The 20,024-nt window shown below is 47.8% G+C and overlaps 1 protein-coding gene across 1 annotated transcript in view; it reads left to right on the top strand.

Moving 5' to 3' along the window:
- The window catches only part of LOC139263812 (cancer-associated gene 1 protein homolog), a 242,780-nt gene that overhangs the window by 86,546 nt on the left and 136,210 nt on the right, over positions 1-20,024 (top strand). The window contains exon 9 of the mRNA XM_070879900.1: positions 8,593-8,715. Coding sequence (XP_070736001.1) covers positions 8,593-8,715 — 123 coding nt within the window. The remainder of the gene's footprint in view (positions 1-8,592; positions 8,716-20,024) is intronic.

Genomic DNA, 20,024 nt, shown 5'->3' with positions numbered 1-20,024 from the left:
TGGTTTTTGCTTGTTCTCGGCGATGGGACTCTAGATGCTCCGTGCCCTCCTGGATGCTCTTCCTCCACTTTGGGCGGGCGTAGGCCAAGGATTCCCAGGTGCCAGTGGGGATGTTGCATTTTATCAAGGAGGCTTTGAGGGTGTCCTTGAAGCATTTCCTCTGCCCACCTGGGGCTCGCTTGCCATGTCGAAGCTCCGAGTAGAGCACTTGCTTTGGGAGTCTCATGTCGGGCATGCGGACGATGTGGCCCGCCCAACGGAGCTGATCAAGCATGGTCAATGCTTCGATGCTGGGGATGTTGGCCTGAGCGAGAACACTGACGTTGGTGCGTCTGTCCTGCCAATGGATTGGCAGGATCTTGTGGAGGCAGCGCAGCTGGTACTTCTCCAGCATTTTGAGGTGTCTGCTGTATATAATCCACGTTTCTGAGCCATATAGGAGGGCGGGTATCACTACTGCCCTGTATACGATAAACTTGGTGCCGGATTTGAGGTCCTGGTCTTCAAACATTCTTCTTCAGGTGACCGAAGGCTGCGCTGGCGCACTGAAGGCACTGTTGAACCTTGTCGTCAATGTCTGCTCTTACTGACAGTAGGCTCCTGAGGTATGGACAATGGTTCACGTTGCCCAAGGCCTCGTCATGGATTTTGATAATCGAGGGGCGGTGCTGTGTGGCGGGGTCAGGTTGGTAGAGGACCTTTGTCTTACAGATGTTTAGCGTAAGACCCATGCTCTCGTTTGCCTCGGTGAAGGTGTTGACGATGGCTTGGAGTTCGGCCTCCGAGTGTGCGCAGATGCAAGCATCGTCTGCATACTGTAGTTCAATGACAGAGGATGGGATGACCTTGGATCTGGCCTGTAGGCGACGGAGGTTGAACAGATTTCCATCTGTTCTATAATTTAGCTCCACTCCAGCGGGGAGCTTGCTAAAGGTGAGATCAAAAAGAGCATTGGTACGATGACGCAGCCTTGTTTGACCCCGGTCCGGACATGGATTGGGCCTGTGGTGGATCCATTGGTCAGGATCACGGCTTGCATGTCATCGTGAAGCAGATGAAGGGTGGTGACAAACTTTTGAGGGCAGCCGAAACAGAGGACGACACTCCATAATCCCTCACAGTTGACAGTGTCAAAGGCCTTTGTGAGATCAAAGAAGGCCATGTACAAGGGTTGGTGCTGTTCCCTGCATTCTCTTGTAGTTGTCGTGCGGTGAAGATCATGTCCGTTGTATCCTTTAGTGATGGAATCCGCATTGCGACTCTGGGAGGAGCTCTTCAGCCACAGGGAGAAGATGATTGAGGAGGATTCTTGCACTGTTAACAACAGCCAATTGTTAAGAGGCTATTAACAGCCATTTTTACCTAATGTTGTAGCTTTTACTGGCTGTCCCCCAGGATCCTGGGCTTGCTGAACCTTGCCAGTGAAAGCAAGGCGAGAGCAGAGCAGCCATTGTGGGAGCTAATCACATAAATACACCTCATGCCTGCTTCTTTGGAAAGGCGCTTGCTGACACCACTTGTGCTGTGAGTTTGCTTTCAGGAGTTTTCAGGCGATGTCTACAACTTTAGAAGTCACTCTCACTACATTGGAGCATTGTGCCTCTGATCTCCACTTTACCTCTGTCATATATGAGATCAGCATGGATGCCGCTTATGCTGTTTTACCTTGGATCTCAAATGAGGAGCAAAATGAGTTCCAGCAACACCAGCAGGAGCAGCAGCAGCTTTATCCTCACCGACCTGCTCCACAGGAGGGAGCGGATGAGCACAGGGGTGCATCTCACAGGAGGCTAGACTTTCCACTTCACATCATCCATATATCACCCATACATTGCCCAAAACAACCTTTTATCACCCATTGTGACAAAAAAGCGAAAATTCGGGCTGGAACATTGCCGAAAAATTATCCTCCTCACTTTCGGCTCACATCGCTGAGGTGATCGCCTGCACATCGCCCAGTCTAACTTTCGGCACATTGCCAGCACGTCGCCGGACTGATAGCTTGCCGAGAGCATCACTGTGGAATAATTGCTTTTCCCGGGCTTTCCTCACAGAACTGGGCACTACGGATGCCATTTTGTCGTCATTTTGAATATCGGAGGAAGGCTGCTTAAACAAGACTGCTTAGTAATTTGTGAGTTATTAAATGTATTTTACAGATATATCCACTCAAATTTAAACTTATTTATTATTATAATTATATTTTCATAGGTTAGTTTAGTAGTAGAAAGGGCATTTATATAAACCGTGAAAGTAATAGTGATTAAAGTGATGGGGGCTGCATCTTCTCTGCCATTACTTCTAAGTGCAGAACTGCTGGCATCTGAGCTTGAGTTAAGTGAAGGGTTTAGTGAAGGGGTCAATTTTAGAGGCCGCAGACTAACATGTGGACATAGAAGGAGACCTTACAACCGAAGAACTTACAAGGAAAAGCAATCTTACCTTGACATGTCTGAATGCGTGCCTTCAAAGTTCGTGCTTCCGAAAGGAGGTCATCGATGAGATTTGTCAGCTCATCAAGGGGGATCTGTAGTCTGCTAGCACCATTAGGACTGCACTGTCCGTTGAGGTAAAGGTTACTACGGCACTATCCTTCTAAGCATCAGGCTCCTTTCAGACTTCAGCTGGCGACATCTGTGATATCTCTCAGCATGCCACACATTCGACAGGTGACTCAAGCCCTTTATGCTCGCAGTGTGGACTTTATATACTTCCCTATGACCAGGGAGGCACAAACCGGAAGGGCTTTGGGGTTCTTGAGAATAGCAAACTTCCCCAAGGTGCAGGGAGCAATAGACTGCATGCACATCGCCCTGAAATCACCTTTACAGGATGCGGAGGTGTTTCGTAACCAAAAGGGATTTCACTCGCTGAATGTGCAGCTCGTTGTCGACCACAACCAAATTATCATGGCAGTTAATACTAATTTTCCAGGCAGCATCCATGATGCACACATCCTGCGTGAGAGTACTGTCTCTGACCTGTTTGTCAATCAGCCACAAGGTCATGGTTGGATGCTGAGGGATAAAGGATATGGCCTTCCCAGCTGGCTCATGACCCCCTACATAATCCCGTTACTGAGGCCGAGAAGCATTACAACAAAAGCCACATTGTTACACACAACATCATCGAAAAGACAATTGGAGTCCTAAAGCAGCGCTTCAGATGCCTGGACCACTCGAGGCAGCCTACAGTACCATCCTGACCAGGCCGCTGAGTTTATTTTGGTGTGTTGCATGTTACATAACCTAGCTATAAGGAGAGGACAACAAACGCCAGATGGGGCTGCAGGTCCACCTCAAGAAAGATTGGAGGTAGAAGAGGTAGATGATGAGGAGCAGCAGGAGGAGGCCGATGAGCACCTCGGGGAGGACATTCAACCTGGTGATGAACCCATGCCCCCATGCCCACCCGCAAGACTGGAAAAATCCCGTGGGAGTTACGCGGCTGCAAAACTGTTGCATGAGCAGCTCATAAATGAACGCTTTGTTGTCAACCAGAAAAATAAAAATCGCATGCGCAGAAGGCTGTTGCTAGGGAAGCTTTTGCCTTCCACATCGCTGGCCGTTCGTTGGGCTCATGTCACATCGCTGACCTTTTGCATCATCCATTTCACATCGCTGGCCTATCGCCGAGTGGAAAATCGGCGTCCAAAAATGGGCGATGAGCCAGTGGATCAGTAAGGCTGGGACATCGAACATCGCTGGAATATCGCCCATTTTTTGGGCGATAGACAGCAAACTGGAAAGTCTAGCCCAGGGTGTACAGGCAGAGGATCAGCTTCCTTCCTAGACATGTCTGAATACCAGTGCCTCAAGAGGCTCAGGGTATCGCGTCAGGTCGTGGCAGATATTTGTAGCTTACTGGAAGAATTGTTGCCAAGTGGACCTGGTGGACATACGTTACCAGTGGCTATCAAAGTCACCATTACCTTTAACTTCTTTGCCTCAAGCTCCTTCCAGGGATTTGCAGGAGACATTTGCAGGATCTCGCAGTTGGCCATCTACAAATGCATCACCCAGGTGATGTTTGATAAAGCCAGTCAGACTGAGCTGGCGCTCGGCTTTGCGGCTCTGGCTGGCTTCCTGCAGGATCATGCTCCACAGGAGAGAGGGGATGAGCACGGGTGCACCTCACAGGAGGTGATAATCTCCAACACAGGGTATGTAGGCAGAGGATCAATTTCCTGGCATCATCGACTGCACACATGTGGCCATCAAGGCACCCTCAGATCACCCAGGAGTGTTTGTAACTGTAAGGGCTTCCATTCCATCTATGTGCAGCTCATCTGCAATCACAAAAATATCATCATGCATGTGTGTGCCAGATTCCCAGGGAGCTGCCATGATGCATTCATCCTGCGCTCTCCCTCAGCTCTTTGCACCCCCAACCAGACTTACCAGCTGGCTGCTTGGAATCAAGAGGTATCCACTGAAGACGTGGCCGATGACACACTTGGGAAGGGCAAGCAATAAGGCTGATGAGTGCTACAATCAAAGCCAAATGATGACGCGATGTGTAATAGAGCAAGCAATCACGATGCTGAAGATGCTTTTCAAAAGCCTGGAGGAGCCCCTCAGTATGCACCAGCTAAGGTCTCCAGAATGATTTTGGAATGCTGCGCTCTGCACAACATAGCACAAGATTGGAGCTGCAGGAGGAGAAAGGCACAGAGTGCAGAGCCTCTTTGGAGAAGGAGGTGGAGAAGGAGGAGGAACAGGAAGAACACAAGAAGGAGGAGGAACCTGAAGTGGACATGGCATCAGCAGCAGCGCACATTGCTGCCCAAGAGGCCCGGGATGGCCTCATAATGGCCCAATTTAGATAGGTTGCACCACTGCATCTATATGGCACCCAAATACTGAAAAACCACCTCCGCACCTCTCCCCCGCGCCCCCCCCCCCCTCCCCCACCACCACAAAGCAGTCCTAAAATTATCAAAACATTCCTGCAACTCACATCCATTGCTCAGGGTTAAGTAATGGCTTACCATTCACTCCAACTGACGAGGCCACTTGCCAGGCAGCAGGCAAAAATGACAAGATGGGAAAGTGGTACAAAGAAATAATTTTATGTGGCTCAAAAAGTAAACAGAAACTTAACCATCTTACATTTTATAACACACCCATGTGCAAACCCTTGTTTATCTACAATTGTTTAATCTTTTTCTTTCTACAACTCCTACACCGTGCAACCCCTGTGGTTTCAGCAGAGGTAGAGATAGGCTGCTTACTTCCCTGTTCTGATTGTTTAGATACTTTTGCCAGACGTCCTCTAGGTTTTGGAGCCTGTGAGGGGCCTGCCAAAGACTGCTCCTCCTACATCTGTGTAGGAGCAGACTCGGCCATCAGGACACGAGGCAGCATGCGGAGCTCTGACTGAGGGATGGGGAGGTGGGGCGGAGGGGGGTGGTTGGAGGGCGGCAATGGGGAAGAAGTGGGAGCACTTTGAGCAGAGATCCCACTTCCATGTCCTCTCTCACCATCATCCCTCTTGTGGCCCACCCACACATCCCTGCTAGCATGGAGCTGGAGAGCACTTTGCTGCACATCAGTGGGGTGGTTAAGGGCCAACTCTAGGTTTCTATCAATAGTAGATATGGCTGCATTCTGTAAGCTGTTGCACACAGCAAACATGCACTCATTTGAATGTTGTGTTTGATGCTCCATGCAAAGGCCACCCTTTCCATGGATGAACACATCATTGCCATGGCCTGCGGCATCATGCTGGAGATGGTTGTCTCCATTCTCCCTACAAGTGAGCACATCGCAGCTGGAAAAGCTGTCAGAACCACCCACATTTTGTGTTACTCCTCCAGAATCAGCCACTTTGTCGACGGCCTTTGAGGTTCAGCATCTTTATCCAACTGAGCACTGCTTGGAGAGTTCTGCGCCCTCCGACGAGGACTCTCCACTGCTGGCCCTGTCTCCACTATCTGCTCTTGCTCACATGTGATGTGTGAAACCCCAGGTGACAACACTACTTCCTGACGTGTATGTATCTGCGCTGGTGCTTGGTCTGCATGGGTCTCCTCTGAGGAGTCGTCTTCTTCCTCTGGCTGGACAGTGGGAGGAATTCTTGATGGGCCTGTGGGAGAGTAAAGACATGACTTAGAACTATAATAAGAATGTTTTAAGTTACTATTATGTACATGATCATATTTCACTGGCTGCTGACATCGTATGCCATGTAGCTGTAGGATATTTAATTCTGTCACCAGGTAGCTGAGAGTTCCCCTGCTCTCCATCTCCCACCACCAGCAGCTCCGCAATGTGGCTCAGACCCAGCGAGGGCCTCCTCTGATGATGAAGTGAGTGGTGTCATGACTGGAGGGCCACCACTGGTTTGCTGCCTCTCCCGGGTATTCTGTGCTCTCTTCTCCTGCAAGGAGGGAAACAAGAGACCTTTGAGTGAGCGACATGGAATGAGTGGAAGGGATGGATGGGCTACATCTGTTGAGATGACTATGAGGGAGAGGCTCATCTCATAGACATGAGGCAGCATGTAGAGGGATGGGTGCACCTGCAAGGTAGGTTGGTGTGAGGAGTGATGTGCAGGAGTAGGCGTGGGAAGGCAGAGTGTGGGGGTTGGGATGACACGCACATAAGGATGTTTGGCAATTTGGCATTCTACTTACTTTTTCTGACCTCATGACTTTGTTAAAGCGTTTTCGACAGTGTATCCAAGTCCTGCCGACAACACTTCTGCTGCTGCCTTCTTTAGCAATCTCCAGCTCTGCGTTTTTAGTCTGGGCAGTTGGCCTCTTCCTTCCATCAGCAGGGAAGGGGATTTCCCAAGCCCTGACTCCTTGGAGTAATATCTCCAAGGAGGCATCACTGAATTTTGGGGCTGCTTTATGTCTTTGAAACTGCATATTTCCGATTAGAGCTTTATCAAATGTTTCCAACACAACCAACTCACTTTTCCCATAAGTTCACTAGATTGACTCCTGGGATGAGAGGGTTATTCTATGAGGAGAGATTGAGTAAATTGGGCCTATACTCTCTGGAGTTTAGAAGACTGAGAGGTGATCTCATTGAAACATTTAAGATTCTGAAGGGGATTGAAAAGGTAGATGCTGAGAGGTTGTTTCCCCTGGCTGGAGAGTCTACTCGGAGCCATAGTCTCAGGATAAGGGGTTGGACATTTAAGATTGAAATGAGGAGGAATTTTTTCACTCAAAGGATTGTGAATCTTTGGAATTCTCTACCCCAAAGGGCTGTGGATGCTGAGTCATTGAGTATATTCAAGGCTGAGATCAATAGATTTTTCGACTCTAGGGGAACCAAGGGATATGGGGATTGGGCGGGAAAGTGGAGTTGAGATCGAAGATCAACATGAACATAAGAATTAGGTGCATGCTTGAGGGGCCGTGTGGCCTACTCCTGCTCCTAATTCTTATGTTCTTACAACCTGCCTTCTACCTCCACCAGCTTTCAAGTGACATCTGTGCATTGCTCCTTTAAATAGCTCACCTGAAGTAGAGTCATCCGTGACGTCATCAAATCCGCTCCAGTTAATTGGTCGGGAAGCCCAGAAGTCTGATTCAATTGTAGTGGCTTCGTTAAACTCGCCTCTCCATCATCTGGGTTCCTGATGCGATCCGCGCCCCCTCCCCGCTGCTATCGACACTCAAAGGTAGAAATTCAGCCCAATGTTTGACCCCATGTGTGGTAACTTACCATTAAATGGCCACATCCCTTCAAAATGCAAATTGCAGTCCTTTCGGAGCTGTTCACGTGGCAGATGGATATTGTGCTCCGCTCTTTTGCATCGTTCTCAGTGGGAGGCCCAGTTCTGACCGAGAGCTCATCATGCACATAACATTCGAGTCGACCCTGGAAGATCCAACAAGATTGGCTGTGCACAGTTTGTGCAGGGGCAAAGCCTGCGTAAATCCAATCTCACTGACAGATTGTGGGAATGAGAATGGAACGATGTCTAAATCAGATATCAGTGTGTAACTTTGATGTTTGATTGAGGCAACTTTTCTTTCTCTTCCTGGCTAAAGACTGACATGAAGTAACTGTTTAATAATTCTTTTCTCTGTCCCTGGATTCTAATAAGGTTGAACTGAAATGTTTAAAAAAAAAAGTGTTTTCAAGTTGTTGAAAATTTTTTGTAACTGATTTTTGTGAGAAAAATTACCTTATGGACTAGACTCCCTCCTTAAAGCAACAGTCACAGCATTTATTATAAGAACCATATAGTATTTTCTATTAATTTGTCAGGTTAGGTGGCCAGTAAGCTCTTGACTGTAGATTTGTATCATAATAGAAAAAACACTATCGGAATTAATGAATGGTATTCAGAAAGATATTTAACAGAGCTGCCCAGGTTGGGGATATGTTGAAACTAAGATTTGTGATCAAAAATCACATGAAGCTCTGTTGAATATTACATTTTTAAACCAAAGTGAGTGAGTCTGATTCCAAGTGCCTCCCTGTAATCCCAACACTTCTGTAAGTTAAATTCTTATCTTCTTGCAGATTCAGAAAAGTGAAAGCTTTACACATGTGGAAAATGTAAACAACTTTTACCTTTCTTCCTCCTCTCCCCCCGGCCCTCTTTATTACATTATGTTTTGGTTAGGAAAGCCAAACCAATATTGTGGTGCAAATGTTGAAAACTGAAATGAATGAATTGAAAGATACTTCTAAAAAGAAAGAAAAAGAAGTCAAACACAACATGAAGATGCTGACCAACATTATTCTGGTGAGATGTTAAATATATTGTTTTTTTAAAGAAAGTGCAACTGATAGTTTTATGCAATGGGCGTTTGGTGCTCCTTCCTTACACTGTACTCAAAAAGTTGTTTTTCTACATGTTGGAAGAAATCATCAACAACAACCTGCATTTATAGAGTGACTTTAATGTACAAACATTTCCTACAGTGCTTTATGGAGGGCCAAAATAACAAAGAACAGACATCGAACTAATGTGGGAAAGTTAGGATAGGTGACCAAAAAAGATCAGTGGAAAAAAATGGATTTTAACAAGGCTTTTAAAGGTGAAGAGAAGTAGAGAGTTTAGCAATGGATTTTCAGAGATTAGGGTCAAGGCGGCTGAAGAGGTGACTAATGGTGGGTGGAGCGGGAATGCACACAGAAGGCCAGAGTCGGAGGACCAAAGGTTTTGGAGAAGATATTAGGCTGGAAGAGTTTATGGACTCAATTTTCCCCAGTGATTCGTGCCGTTTTTTTGACGTGCACCGCTTTTTTTGGCCTAACTTTAAAAATCCAAGTTTCCCCAAAGAATGTGCGCCAGCATAACTCAGTTAGTTACGATCTTTGTAGGTTAGGTTTCTTTTGCGTAACCTGATGTCTGCGCCAGTTTTTCACAATTATGCAAGTTTGGCCAACTTACAATCCTCCTAGGACAGTGTATGTGACCACTCCAAAAAAGCCTTCTGGGCACTTAAGAAAAAACAGCGCACATCAAAAAATCGGTGCAGAAAGATGCCATTGTTTTTAGGCAAAGTTTTCGAGGGAGTCAAGAACACATGAATATGCATCATCAAGCTTAACTTTTTCCAACTGAAATTGCAGAAAATGGAAGTTTCATACAATTTCTGTTAAGTTTGGATTTTTTTAAAAAAGTGACACATCGCCACCGAATGTCTCCAAACCGGGCTCGAGGTTCGGAGCGTCGGCTGGCAGAATCGGTCCCTCACCCGGACACGGGCTCGGTGCTCGGCTTCAAAATAAGGCCGGGTGCGGGGGGGTTGGAGGTGTGTGGAAGCTGAACTGAAGGCATGAGAAGCCTTACACTATGCCATTATGAAGCAAGCAGCATCAGATGAAGGCCCGCCGGGTTCGGGGGGGGTGGTGGTGGAGGGGTAGGTGTCGGATGTTTCCCGATCTAAGCAAGCCCATTGCACATGCTCAGATCTAGGTGTGGTCCATACTAGGGTGTCGACCTTGGGGAGAGAGACAACAAAGAAGTTTGTCCTGCCTGCCATTTTGAGCTTCTTGCAAAGGTACAATTTAATTATGGGGGCAAAATTGACAATGCCATACCTCGTGCTTGCCTTCTGCATGATGGTGCTGTGGAGGAGACAACTGATTCGACGTCATTGCATGAGGAACCTCAGAGCACATAGGATGATGGGCAGGTGGCCTTACCTTTGTCGGATATATCGAGACAGGCGTTCATACCTGCATCTGAGTGATGCAGACTGTGTGAGAAGGCAGTGTTTCCGCAAATAAGTCGTAACTGAGACCTGTGAGTTGGTGAAAGCAGACCTGCAACCTAGAAGCATCAGGAGGACTGCTTTGTCAGTTGAAGTGAAGGTTACAGCTGCACTTTCATTTTCTGCATCTCGATTGTTCCAGGACACAACTGGGGATGTGTGCGCCGATTCTCAACATGCGACACATATCTGCATTCGGCAGATGACTGCTGCACTATATGCCCGGAGGAATGACAACATAAAGTTCCCCATGACCGCCCAGGCAATGCATGACAGGGCTGTGGACTTCTCCAGGATTGCTGGCTAACCAAAGGTACAGGGCTGCATTGATTGTACCCACATCGCCTTGCGAGCACCTTTGGAGGATGCCGAGATATACAGGAACAGAAAAGGCTTCCATTCCGTGAATGTGCAACTCGTGTGTGACGACATGCATCGCATCATGTCAGTTGATGCAAGATACCCTGGGAGCACCATGATGTGTTCATCCTACGCGAGAGCGCTATATCTGCCATGTTTCAGCAGCAGTTAGAAGGGCAGAGCTGGCTACTGGGCGACAAAGGGTGTAGCCTTGCCACCTGGCTCATGACACTCCTACGCGTAACCTGGGCGGAAGCTGACACATAGCATAATAGAGAGGACCATTGGCATCTTGAAACAGCGGAGGCTACTTGCAATACTCTCCTGAGATTGTTCACTGTTGTGTGCTGCATGCTGCATAACTTAGCCATCATGAGGCAGCAGCAGCTGGTAGTAGAAGACCCACTTGAGGTGAGAGTGGCTGATGATGAGAAGGAACATGCAGATGAAGAGGAGGAGGAGGAGGACAAGGACGAGGAAGCCATGCAACTACCTGAACCTGGAGCACAACGGCAGAGGAGGGCAGGCCGTCGTGCCCCTTTAACGATTACTCGAGCCTTGAGCCAGCAGCTCATCTGTGAATGCTTTGCTGCCTGAGGGCTCAGCTGCAACTATTCCACATGGACCATGTTTACTGTTTGCACCTGTTCTGTAATGTTGTGTTGTGTTAATGGAACAAATAATTGAAATGATTCTGCTTTACTTCAAAAAGTTGTGTTAATAATGGAACAAATAATGGAAATGATTCAGTTAAAATTTAAAATATATTTTATTCAAAAGTTTAATAAACATTTCTTCATACAAGAATATTTTTATTAAAGTAAAGTTAAGAATCAAACTTTAAAGTTTTCAGTTAAGATCACTTACAAACTTTAAGATCACTTACAAACACTAAAATCACTTAAAAACTTTAAGATCACTTACAAACTTTGAAACATGTAAATTTACATAACTTACAAAAAACTTTTAATTTGAGAACAATAACAACAATGATAATAACAACAACAGCAGCAAAGAAAGGCTGCACCCATCTCTCCTCCACCTTATTCTAAGACCGCCCGCTGTGCTTGGTCTTGTTGACTCCACCCCTGCCCGCAGGCAGTGGCGCAGCATTTCTCGGGTTGGTATCAAGCTTATTGTTTCGAACATCTCAGGTAATGTGCACTTCTTGATGGGGTGGAGAGGAGGGGACAGGTTGTAATGTGGAAGGCCCGGCTTGGGCCTCTTCAGAGGCTGGTCAGGGGATTGGAGTGGGAGTAGCAGTTGATTCTGCCAATGGCCGCGGGGTCTGTGCGAGTTCCCTTATTGCAGCAGCTAACTCCGACATTCCCTCCCTCATGTGCCCTGACAGTGTGTCAACTACATGCAACATTCCTTCCCTCATGTTCTCCAACAGTGTGTCAGCTACCTGTGACATGCCCTCCCTAATGTTGAGCAACAGTGTGTCAACTACCTGCGACATTCCCTCCCTCATGTTCCCAGACAGTGTTCCCATTTCTCGTAAGAGTGTTGTTCCTTGTCCCGACAGTCCTGACACCTCATCATCCACCTTACTGATGGTGTCCAGGAGTGATCGCGTAAGGTCAATCCTCTCCGCACTCATTGCCATCATCTGAACCATATCTGTTAGATCCTGCACCTCAGGAGAGCGCTGCCGAGCTCTCCTTCCCCTCCTCACTCTGGGTGTGGCTCGCTACATCCCACTGGGACCCGCAGCCACGGATGGTGAGACCCTGGGCGTGCCTCGCTGCATCCCACTGGAATCCCCAGCCTTAGACTGTGGGAACCATGGAATGTCCCAGCAACACTCGTACCACTCAGGAAAGCGGCTGGCACCTCAATGGGCAGCACCTGCACCTCCTCCAAAGTGAGTATAACAGTGGTGGCTTCATCCACCAGCTCCCCCGCCACCCCACCCCCTCACCCCCATGCTCTTGGTCTGGAAGGTGGGATTGGAAGATGTTCTTCTCTTCAGGCTTGTCCACATCTGAATCTTCTTCTACATCGTCAGGGTTGGCCACAAGTTCTGCAAAATATAATCGGAACAGACATATGGTTAGCAGTAGAGGAGGAGGCAGGGTGGCATGAGTAGGCTCACACAGCGCAGGCAGCAGGATCATTTGAAGGATCACGATGAATGATAGCACGTTGCATCAACCGAAACGTAGCTGACGGAGACATCCCCATGAACCAAAGCATGGCTAGCCTGCGCAGTACTTAACTTTTCGCAAAGCCAGAATGTGGAATTTGCAGGACTTAACCCTCTCCCTCGAATGTGGACTCAGCTTGTGCAGTGGTGGTTGCTTTTCTCCAGGCAGGACCCATCAAAGCAGCGACCCTCTCATCCAAGGGTGCCAGTGGGTGCAGATTTGCCGGGCCTCCTCCTGTTCTTTCTCTTTTGTTGTATGCCACCTTCCTCTGCAAAGATGAAAAAATAACTTTTTAGAGAGGGTGTCATTCTGCTGGGTGGGACATATACAGCTGGTCACATTTACAATTGCAATTCCACTGAATAAATGAAAATATTATTTACCCTAACTACATGACCAAGGTTCTGCCAGTTCTTTTTGCACTGGCCTCCAGACCTTGGGGTGGGCACTGTAATCTTCTGCAAGATGCTTCCAGCGTTTCTTCATTTCTTTTGGTGAAACTTTTATGTGACTTCTGCTGGTGTCCAACTCGTGCCATTTGGCCTCAATTACAGTAACCAGTGCCTCCACTCCATCCTGTAAGAAATTCTTGGTCCTTGAGCCACGTTGCAACTCCCATTTTTCCACTGAGAATTAAAGTTGTCACACACAACTGGCTCTTTAAAATTGGTCACATGCAGACCGGGAGGTGTACTGGGCATGCGTGCCCAAAGCAGTCACGTCAAAAATGTCCTTTTTTTTTCGTGCATACGCAGAAGTTAGGGCATCGTTTTTTCAGCGCAGACATTAGGCTTCACCTCCCAAAGCTGCAGGACAGGCTGCACGGCACTAATTTGAAAATATAGAACGGGGAAACTAGATACTTATTATTTAGGAAAAAAGGGGCGTAAATCTGGCAATACGCCAAAAAACAACATTGGGGAAAATTGTGCCCTATAAACCTAATAGAGATCTTCAAAATTATGAAAGGTTTTGATAGAGTAGATACAAAGAGACTGTTTCCACTTGTGTGCAAGAGCGTAACTAGAGGCCATCAATGTAAGATTGTCACCAAGAAATCAAATAGGGAATTCAGAAGGAACTTTTTTTTACCCAGAGAGTGGTGGGAATGTGGAACTTACTACCACAGAGAGTGGTTGAAGCGAATAGTATCGATGCATTTAAGGGGAGGCTAGAGAAGCATATGAGGGAGAAGGGAATAGAGGGTTATGCTGATAGATTTAGATGAGGAAAGATGGGAGGAGTCTTGAGTGGAGCATAAATGACATGGAATGGTTGAGCCAAATGGCCTGTTTCTGTGCTGTATATCCTGTGTAATCCGATGTAATAAAGTCACGACGGGGCAGAGCTGTGGAGGGATTTGAAAATGTGGACGATGGAGAAAAATTTGGTCACGCCTCTGTTGCAGGGTTGTCCTGTGCGGAGCGGTAAATTTTATGCTGGCAAATGGAATGCGTCTGGTGCCGCAAAATTAAGCAGCAAGGCCCTGAGTTTGGAGCGGAGTGCTAAGGGAGGTGTTGCACATCTCTTTTAGGGAGCTAGGCTGGTTGGGCAAGCAAAAATCCTGAGCTAAACAGCCGGCCTCAGAGCGCCATAAGAGAGGCCTCGGGGGAACAAGAAGACCTGATTAAAAACCCACAAAAACATTCCCAATACATAACTCACCACAACATAAATTGTAAAAACAATTTTTAAAAATCAATCACACTTACCTCAAGTCGACATAACTTTCCTCACTGCAGCCACTACAGCTTGGAACGCCAGCTTCCACAGCCGTTCCCACCAGGACGCTCTATGCAGCGCTACGGGTCAGACAACAGCCAAAAATCGAGCCACTGTCGCAACCAGGGGCGTTGCACACCAGCTCACTACTTCCGGGCGGTACCTCCTCGAAACCAGCACCAAATGTTCGGGCGGGGCATTGGAAACTGACCGCTTGCCCTGGACGTGCTTACCACCGCCATTACCGCCCCTCCATAACGCTAATAGGGGCAGCATAAGATTGAAAATCCAGCTCAATGTATTGGGGGACACGGAGCCAATGCATGATAGGTATTCGGGACTTAATGTGGGATAAGATACAGGCAGTAGAGTTTTGAGCAAGTTAATGTTTATCAATGGAGGAATCTGAGAGGCCAGCATTTGGAGAAATCAAGTATAGTGGTGAAAAAATTTGGATAAGAATTTTGGTAGCAGTAGAGATGAGATACCAAGGTTGATACATAGGATTGGACAGAATGCTATTCCTTGCAAAATAAGCCTCTTCATTGAGGAGTTTCCCAGCTGCGCCACAATATGTTTTTTTTATGATGATGGAAGGCTCAATGTTCTAACTTTTCACTAGTTAAGTGGTAAAAAAAGTTATTAAAAATGTGTTTTAATTTGATGTTTTAACATTCTGATGTTAGCAGATTACCTTCCAATGGCATTCTCATGGTTGGGTGGGAACTGCAAAATTCTTCTGTTGTTGCACCCAAAGTACCCTCATCATGTCCAGATGTGATAGTTATGGTATAAAAACAGAAAATGCTGGAAATGATCAGGCAGCATCTGTGGAGAGAAAAACAGAGTTAACGTTTCAGGTCGATGACCTTTTATCAGAACTGGAAAAAGTTAGAGATGTAACAGAGTTTAAACAAGTACAGAGGCAGGGAATGGGGGAGAGGGGAGGAAAGAACGAAAGGGAAGGTCTGTAATAGGGTGGATGGTAGAAGAGATTAAATGACAAAAGGTGTGATTTCACTAAGCAAAAGGAGATGGTAATGAGACAAGTAAGAAGCAAAAGATGGGTCTAGCAGAGGTGTAAATGGGAATGGCAGAATCATCAACAGCCGTCATCTGCAAAAAATAGGGGGCAAAGGTTATGGTCTGACATTGTCGAACTTGATGTTGAGTCCAAAAGGCTGCAAAGTGCCTAATCGAAAGATGAGGTGCTGGTCCTCGAGCTTACATTGAGCTTCATTGCAACAGTGTAAGAGGCCGAAGACAGAGAGGTCAGAGTGGAAGTGGAGCAGAGAATTAAAGTGACAGGCAACTGGAAGCTCTGGACGTTTACGGACTGAATGGAGGTGTTCTGCAAAGCAGTCATCTAACCTGCGTTTGATTTTCCCCAAAGTAGAGACTGCATCGTGAGCAGCGAATACAATATACTAAATTGAAAGAAGTACTAGTAAATCGCTGTTTGACCTGGAAAGAGTGTTTGGGCCCCAGGACGGTGGGAAGGGAGGAGGAAACAGGGTAGGTGTTGCATCTCCTGCGCTTGCATGGTAAGGTGCCGTGGGAAGGGGAGGTGGTGCTGGGGGTGATTTAAGGAGTGGACCAGAGTGCGCGAAGGAATCGGTCCCTTCGGAATGCTGAATGCAGAGGGGAAGATGTGATTGGGATCATACTGGAGGTGGCTTAAATGACGGAGGATGATCCGTTGAACGTGGAGGCTGGTGGGGTGAAAGGTGAGGACAAGGGGAACCCTGTCATGGTTCTGAGAAGAAGGGGAAGGAGTGAGAGCAGAGTTGTGGGAAATAGAACGGACACAGTCGATGGCCATGTTAACCATGGCAGAGAGGAATCTTCAGTTGAGAAAAAGGAAGAATTGTCAGAGGTACTGGTGTGAAAGGTGGCATTGTCAGAGCAGATGTGATGGAGGCGGTGAAACTGGGAGAATTGAATAAAGTACTTACAGGAAGTGGAGGGGGAGAATGTGATGTATTTGCAGCTGTACCATATAATTACATGTAATAGCCAACAGATGGGGAAAGCCCGGGAGGCACATATTACTGCAGCCCGTGCTGCCTCCCTATATAAAGCAGGCTCCCCCTGCAGTGCTCAATTTGGAGTTTACATTAAACCTAAAGGTGATCAGCTCCAGCATGGGCCACGTGTGATTTATTACAGTGATAAGCATACGTATCAACTGCCGATGAGAATAGGATACTAACACGCAGCTATGGCCACCGTTGACTACATCGAGCGATATTGCATCGGGGAAGACTGGGACGACTTCATTGACCGACTGGATCAATGCTTTGTTGCGAAAGACTTAGAGGGAGCCGCGAATGCCAGCAAACACAGGGCCATCCTCCTCACGGTCTGCGGATCACGGACATACGCACTGATCAAGGACCTACTGGCCCCGACGAAACCCAGTGAGAAAAGTTACGAAGAACTGCGCGAGCTAGTTCGAAATCACCTAAAGCCGAAACGCAGTGCGCTCATGGCGAGGTACCGTTTCTACACCCACCGGCGCGGAGTAGGCCAAGACGTGGCAGCGTTCATCGCTGAGCTAAGGCGTCTTGCTGGGCCATGCAAATTCGGGACAGTTCATGAAGACATGTTAAGAGGCTTTGTTTTGGGAATCGGGCACAAAGGGATTTTCCACAAATTGCTAGCGGAGGAAGACTTGGACCTAGCCAAAGCCACCCTAATTGCTCAGGCATACATGGCCAGAGAGGAAGAAACAAAGCTACTCTACTCACAACTTCGGAATCACCCGGGGCCAAACACCGTGAATAAGCTAAATTCGTCAGCAGACAGGAGAAATGCCCCCTGCTGGACTAATGTGACCTCTGCCCGACCTGAGATGACTCACTCACCACAACAATGAACTAATGCGAAGAGATCAGTACCTGTGAATGCTAGTCCGTCAGCAAGCTGTTGGTGCTGTGGAGGGGCTCATCGAGCAAACTAGTGCAGGTTCAAACAATATGTCTGCAAGAATTGCTCAATGATGGGGCACCTCCAACGAATGTGTAAACGTGCTACAACTCGATACGTAGCGGAGGATGGGAGGTCAAACGTAGATCCTGGGGATCGCGCAGAGATGACTGAGGAGGAAGAGGTACATGGGGTGCACATGCATGAAATGCACACCTTTACCAACAAGAGTCCCCCGATTATGATGAACGTTAAACTGAACAGCATATCGGTACCGATGGAACTGATCACGGGTGCAAGCCAATCGATCATGAGCCAGAAGGCCTTCGAGAAATTATGGGCAAACAAGACACGAAGCTGTGCACCTACACTAAAGAGATTATCCTGGTCCTCGGAAGTGCAATGGTTCAGGTGCTGTACGATAGTTCTGTGCATAAGTTGCCACTATGGATTATTCCTGGTAATGGGCCCACGCTGCTTGGCAGAAGCTGGCTATGGAATTTTAACTGGAAATGGGGCGATGTAAAAGCATTATTGTCGGTGGAGAAAGCCATGTGTGCGCAGGTCTTAGACAAGTTTCCGTCACTGTTCCAGCCTGGCATCGGCAACTTCACAGGGGCCAAGGTGACAATTCACCACAGCCCAGTTCGAGACCCGTTCACCACAAGGCCAGAGCAATCCCTTACATGATGCGGGAGAAAGTAGATGTCGAGCTAGATCGGCTTCAGCGTAAAGGCATCATATCGCCAGAGGAACGTAATGACTGGGCCAGTCCCAATGTCTCCGAACTTAAAAGTGATGGGACAATTAGAATCTGTGGAGATTATAAAGTAACCATAAGCCGAGTATCGTTACAGGACCAGTACCCGCTACCCAAGGCGGAGGATTTGTTTGCGACCCTGTCGAGTGGAAAGCTGTTTTCGAAATTGGACCTCACCTCAGCGTACATGACCCAGGAGCTGGCGGAATCGTCCAAGAAGCTGATGTGTATAAACACACACAAGGGGCTGTTCGTATACAACTGGTGCCCCTTCGGGATCCGTTCAGCGGCTGCGATCTTCCAATGAAACATGGAGAACCTACTGAAATCTGTCCCGGGAACGGTCGTCTTCCAAGACGACACCTTGATCACCGGACACGACACCGATGAACACCTCCATAACCTGGAAGAGGTGCTATGCCGACTAAATCGAGTAGGTCTAAGGTTGAAATGAACCAACTGCATCTTCTTGGCACCAGAGGTGGAATTCCTGGGAAGGAGAATCGCAGCAGATGGCATCAGACCCTCAGACTCCAAAATGGAGGTGATCTAGAAGGCCCCCGAAACCACACAACACGACAGAGCTGCAATAGCTCGTTCCTAGGTACCTGAACTACTTTGGTAACTTTCTGCCTGGGCTGAGCACTATGCTTGAACCATCACATGTACTGCTCCGTAAGGGTGATGATTAGGTCTGGGGTAAAATCAAGAAACTGCCTTTGAGAAGGCCAGATACTTATTGTGCTCAAACAAACTACTGGCGCTATATGATCCCTGTAGGCATCTTGTTTTAGCGTGCGATGCGTCATCCTATGGGATCGGGTGTGTGCTTCAGCAAGCGAATGTGTCGGGTAAGCTCCAACCTGTAGCGTATGCTTCCCGCAGCCTTTCCAAGGCCGGAAGGGGGTACAGCATGGTCGAAAAGGAGGCCCTAACTTGTGTGTACACGGTAAAAAAGATGCACCAGTACCTATTTGGCCGGTGGTTCGAACTAGAAACCGACCACAAGCCGCTCACGTCGTTATTCTCTGAGAGCAAAGATTAATACTAACACCTCAGCTCGCATTCAGAGATGGGCATTAACGCTGTCCGCTTATGACTACACAATCCGCCACAGACCAGGCAGTGACAAAAGCGCAGATGCGCTCAGCCGGCTCCCGCTCGCCACCACCAAGGGTGAAGTGGAGCAGCCCGCGGAACTGGTCATGGCCATGGAAGCCTTTGAGGGCGAAGGGTCACCCGTCACGGCGCGCCAGATAAGAATCTGGACCAGCTAAGACCCACTGCTGTCCCAGGTGAAAAACTGTATATTAACTGGAAACTGGGCAACCACGTATGGAGAGATGCATGGTGATTTTAAGCCGTTTCACCAGTGCAAGGACGAGTTATCCATCCAAGTCAACTGCATTTTGTGGGGAAATCGCATAGTTTTGCCCAAGAAGGGCAGAGATTTATTTGTCAAGGATCTCCATAGCACACACCCTGGCATCGTAATGATGAAAGCCATTGCGAGATCGCAGGTGTGGTGGCCCGGCATCGACGCAGACTTAGAGTCGTGCATCGCCGGTGCAACACGTGCGCGCAACTCAGCAACGCACCCAGGGAAGCCCCCCTGAGCCTGTGGTGCTGGCCCTCCAAACCCTGGTCCCGTATCCACGTAGACTACGCGGGTCCCTTTCTAGGAAAAATGTTCCTAGTTGTAATTAATGCTTATTCAAAATGGATCGAATGTGTTATAATATCGTCCAGCACATCCACCGCCACAATAGAGAGCCTTCGGACAATGATCGCCACCCATGGCCTGCCTGACGTCCTTGTTAGTGACAATGGACCATGCTTTACAAGTTTATGTGCTGTAACGGCATAAAGCATGTCAGGTCGGCCCCGTTCAAACCAGCCTCCAATGGCCAAG

This window comes from Pristiophorus japonicus, chromosome 1 (genome assembly GCF_044704955.1).
Source record: "Pristiophorus japonicus isolate sPriJap1 chromosome 1, sPriJap1.hap1, whole genome shotgun sequence".
NCBI classification, from domain to species: Eukaryota; Metazoa; Chordata; class Chondrichthyes; family Pristiophoridae; genus Pristiophorus; species Pristiophorus japonicus.
Note: the sequence above shows the minus strand (reverse complement) of the source record. Positions and strands in the feature narration are given on the sequence as shown.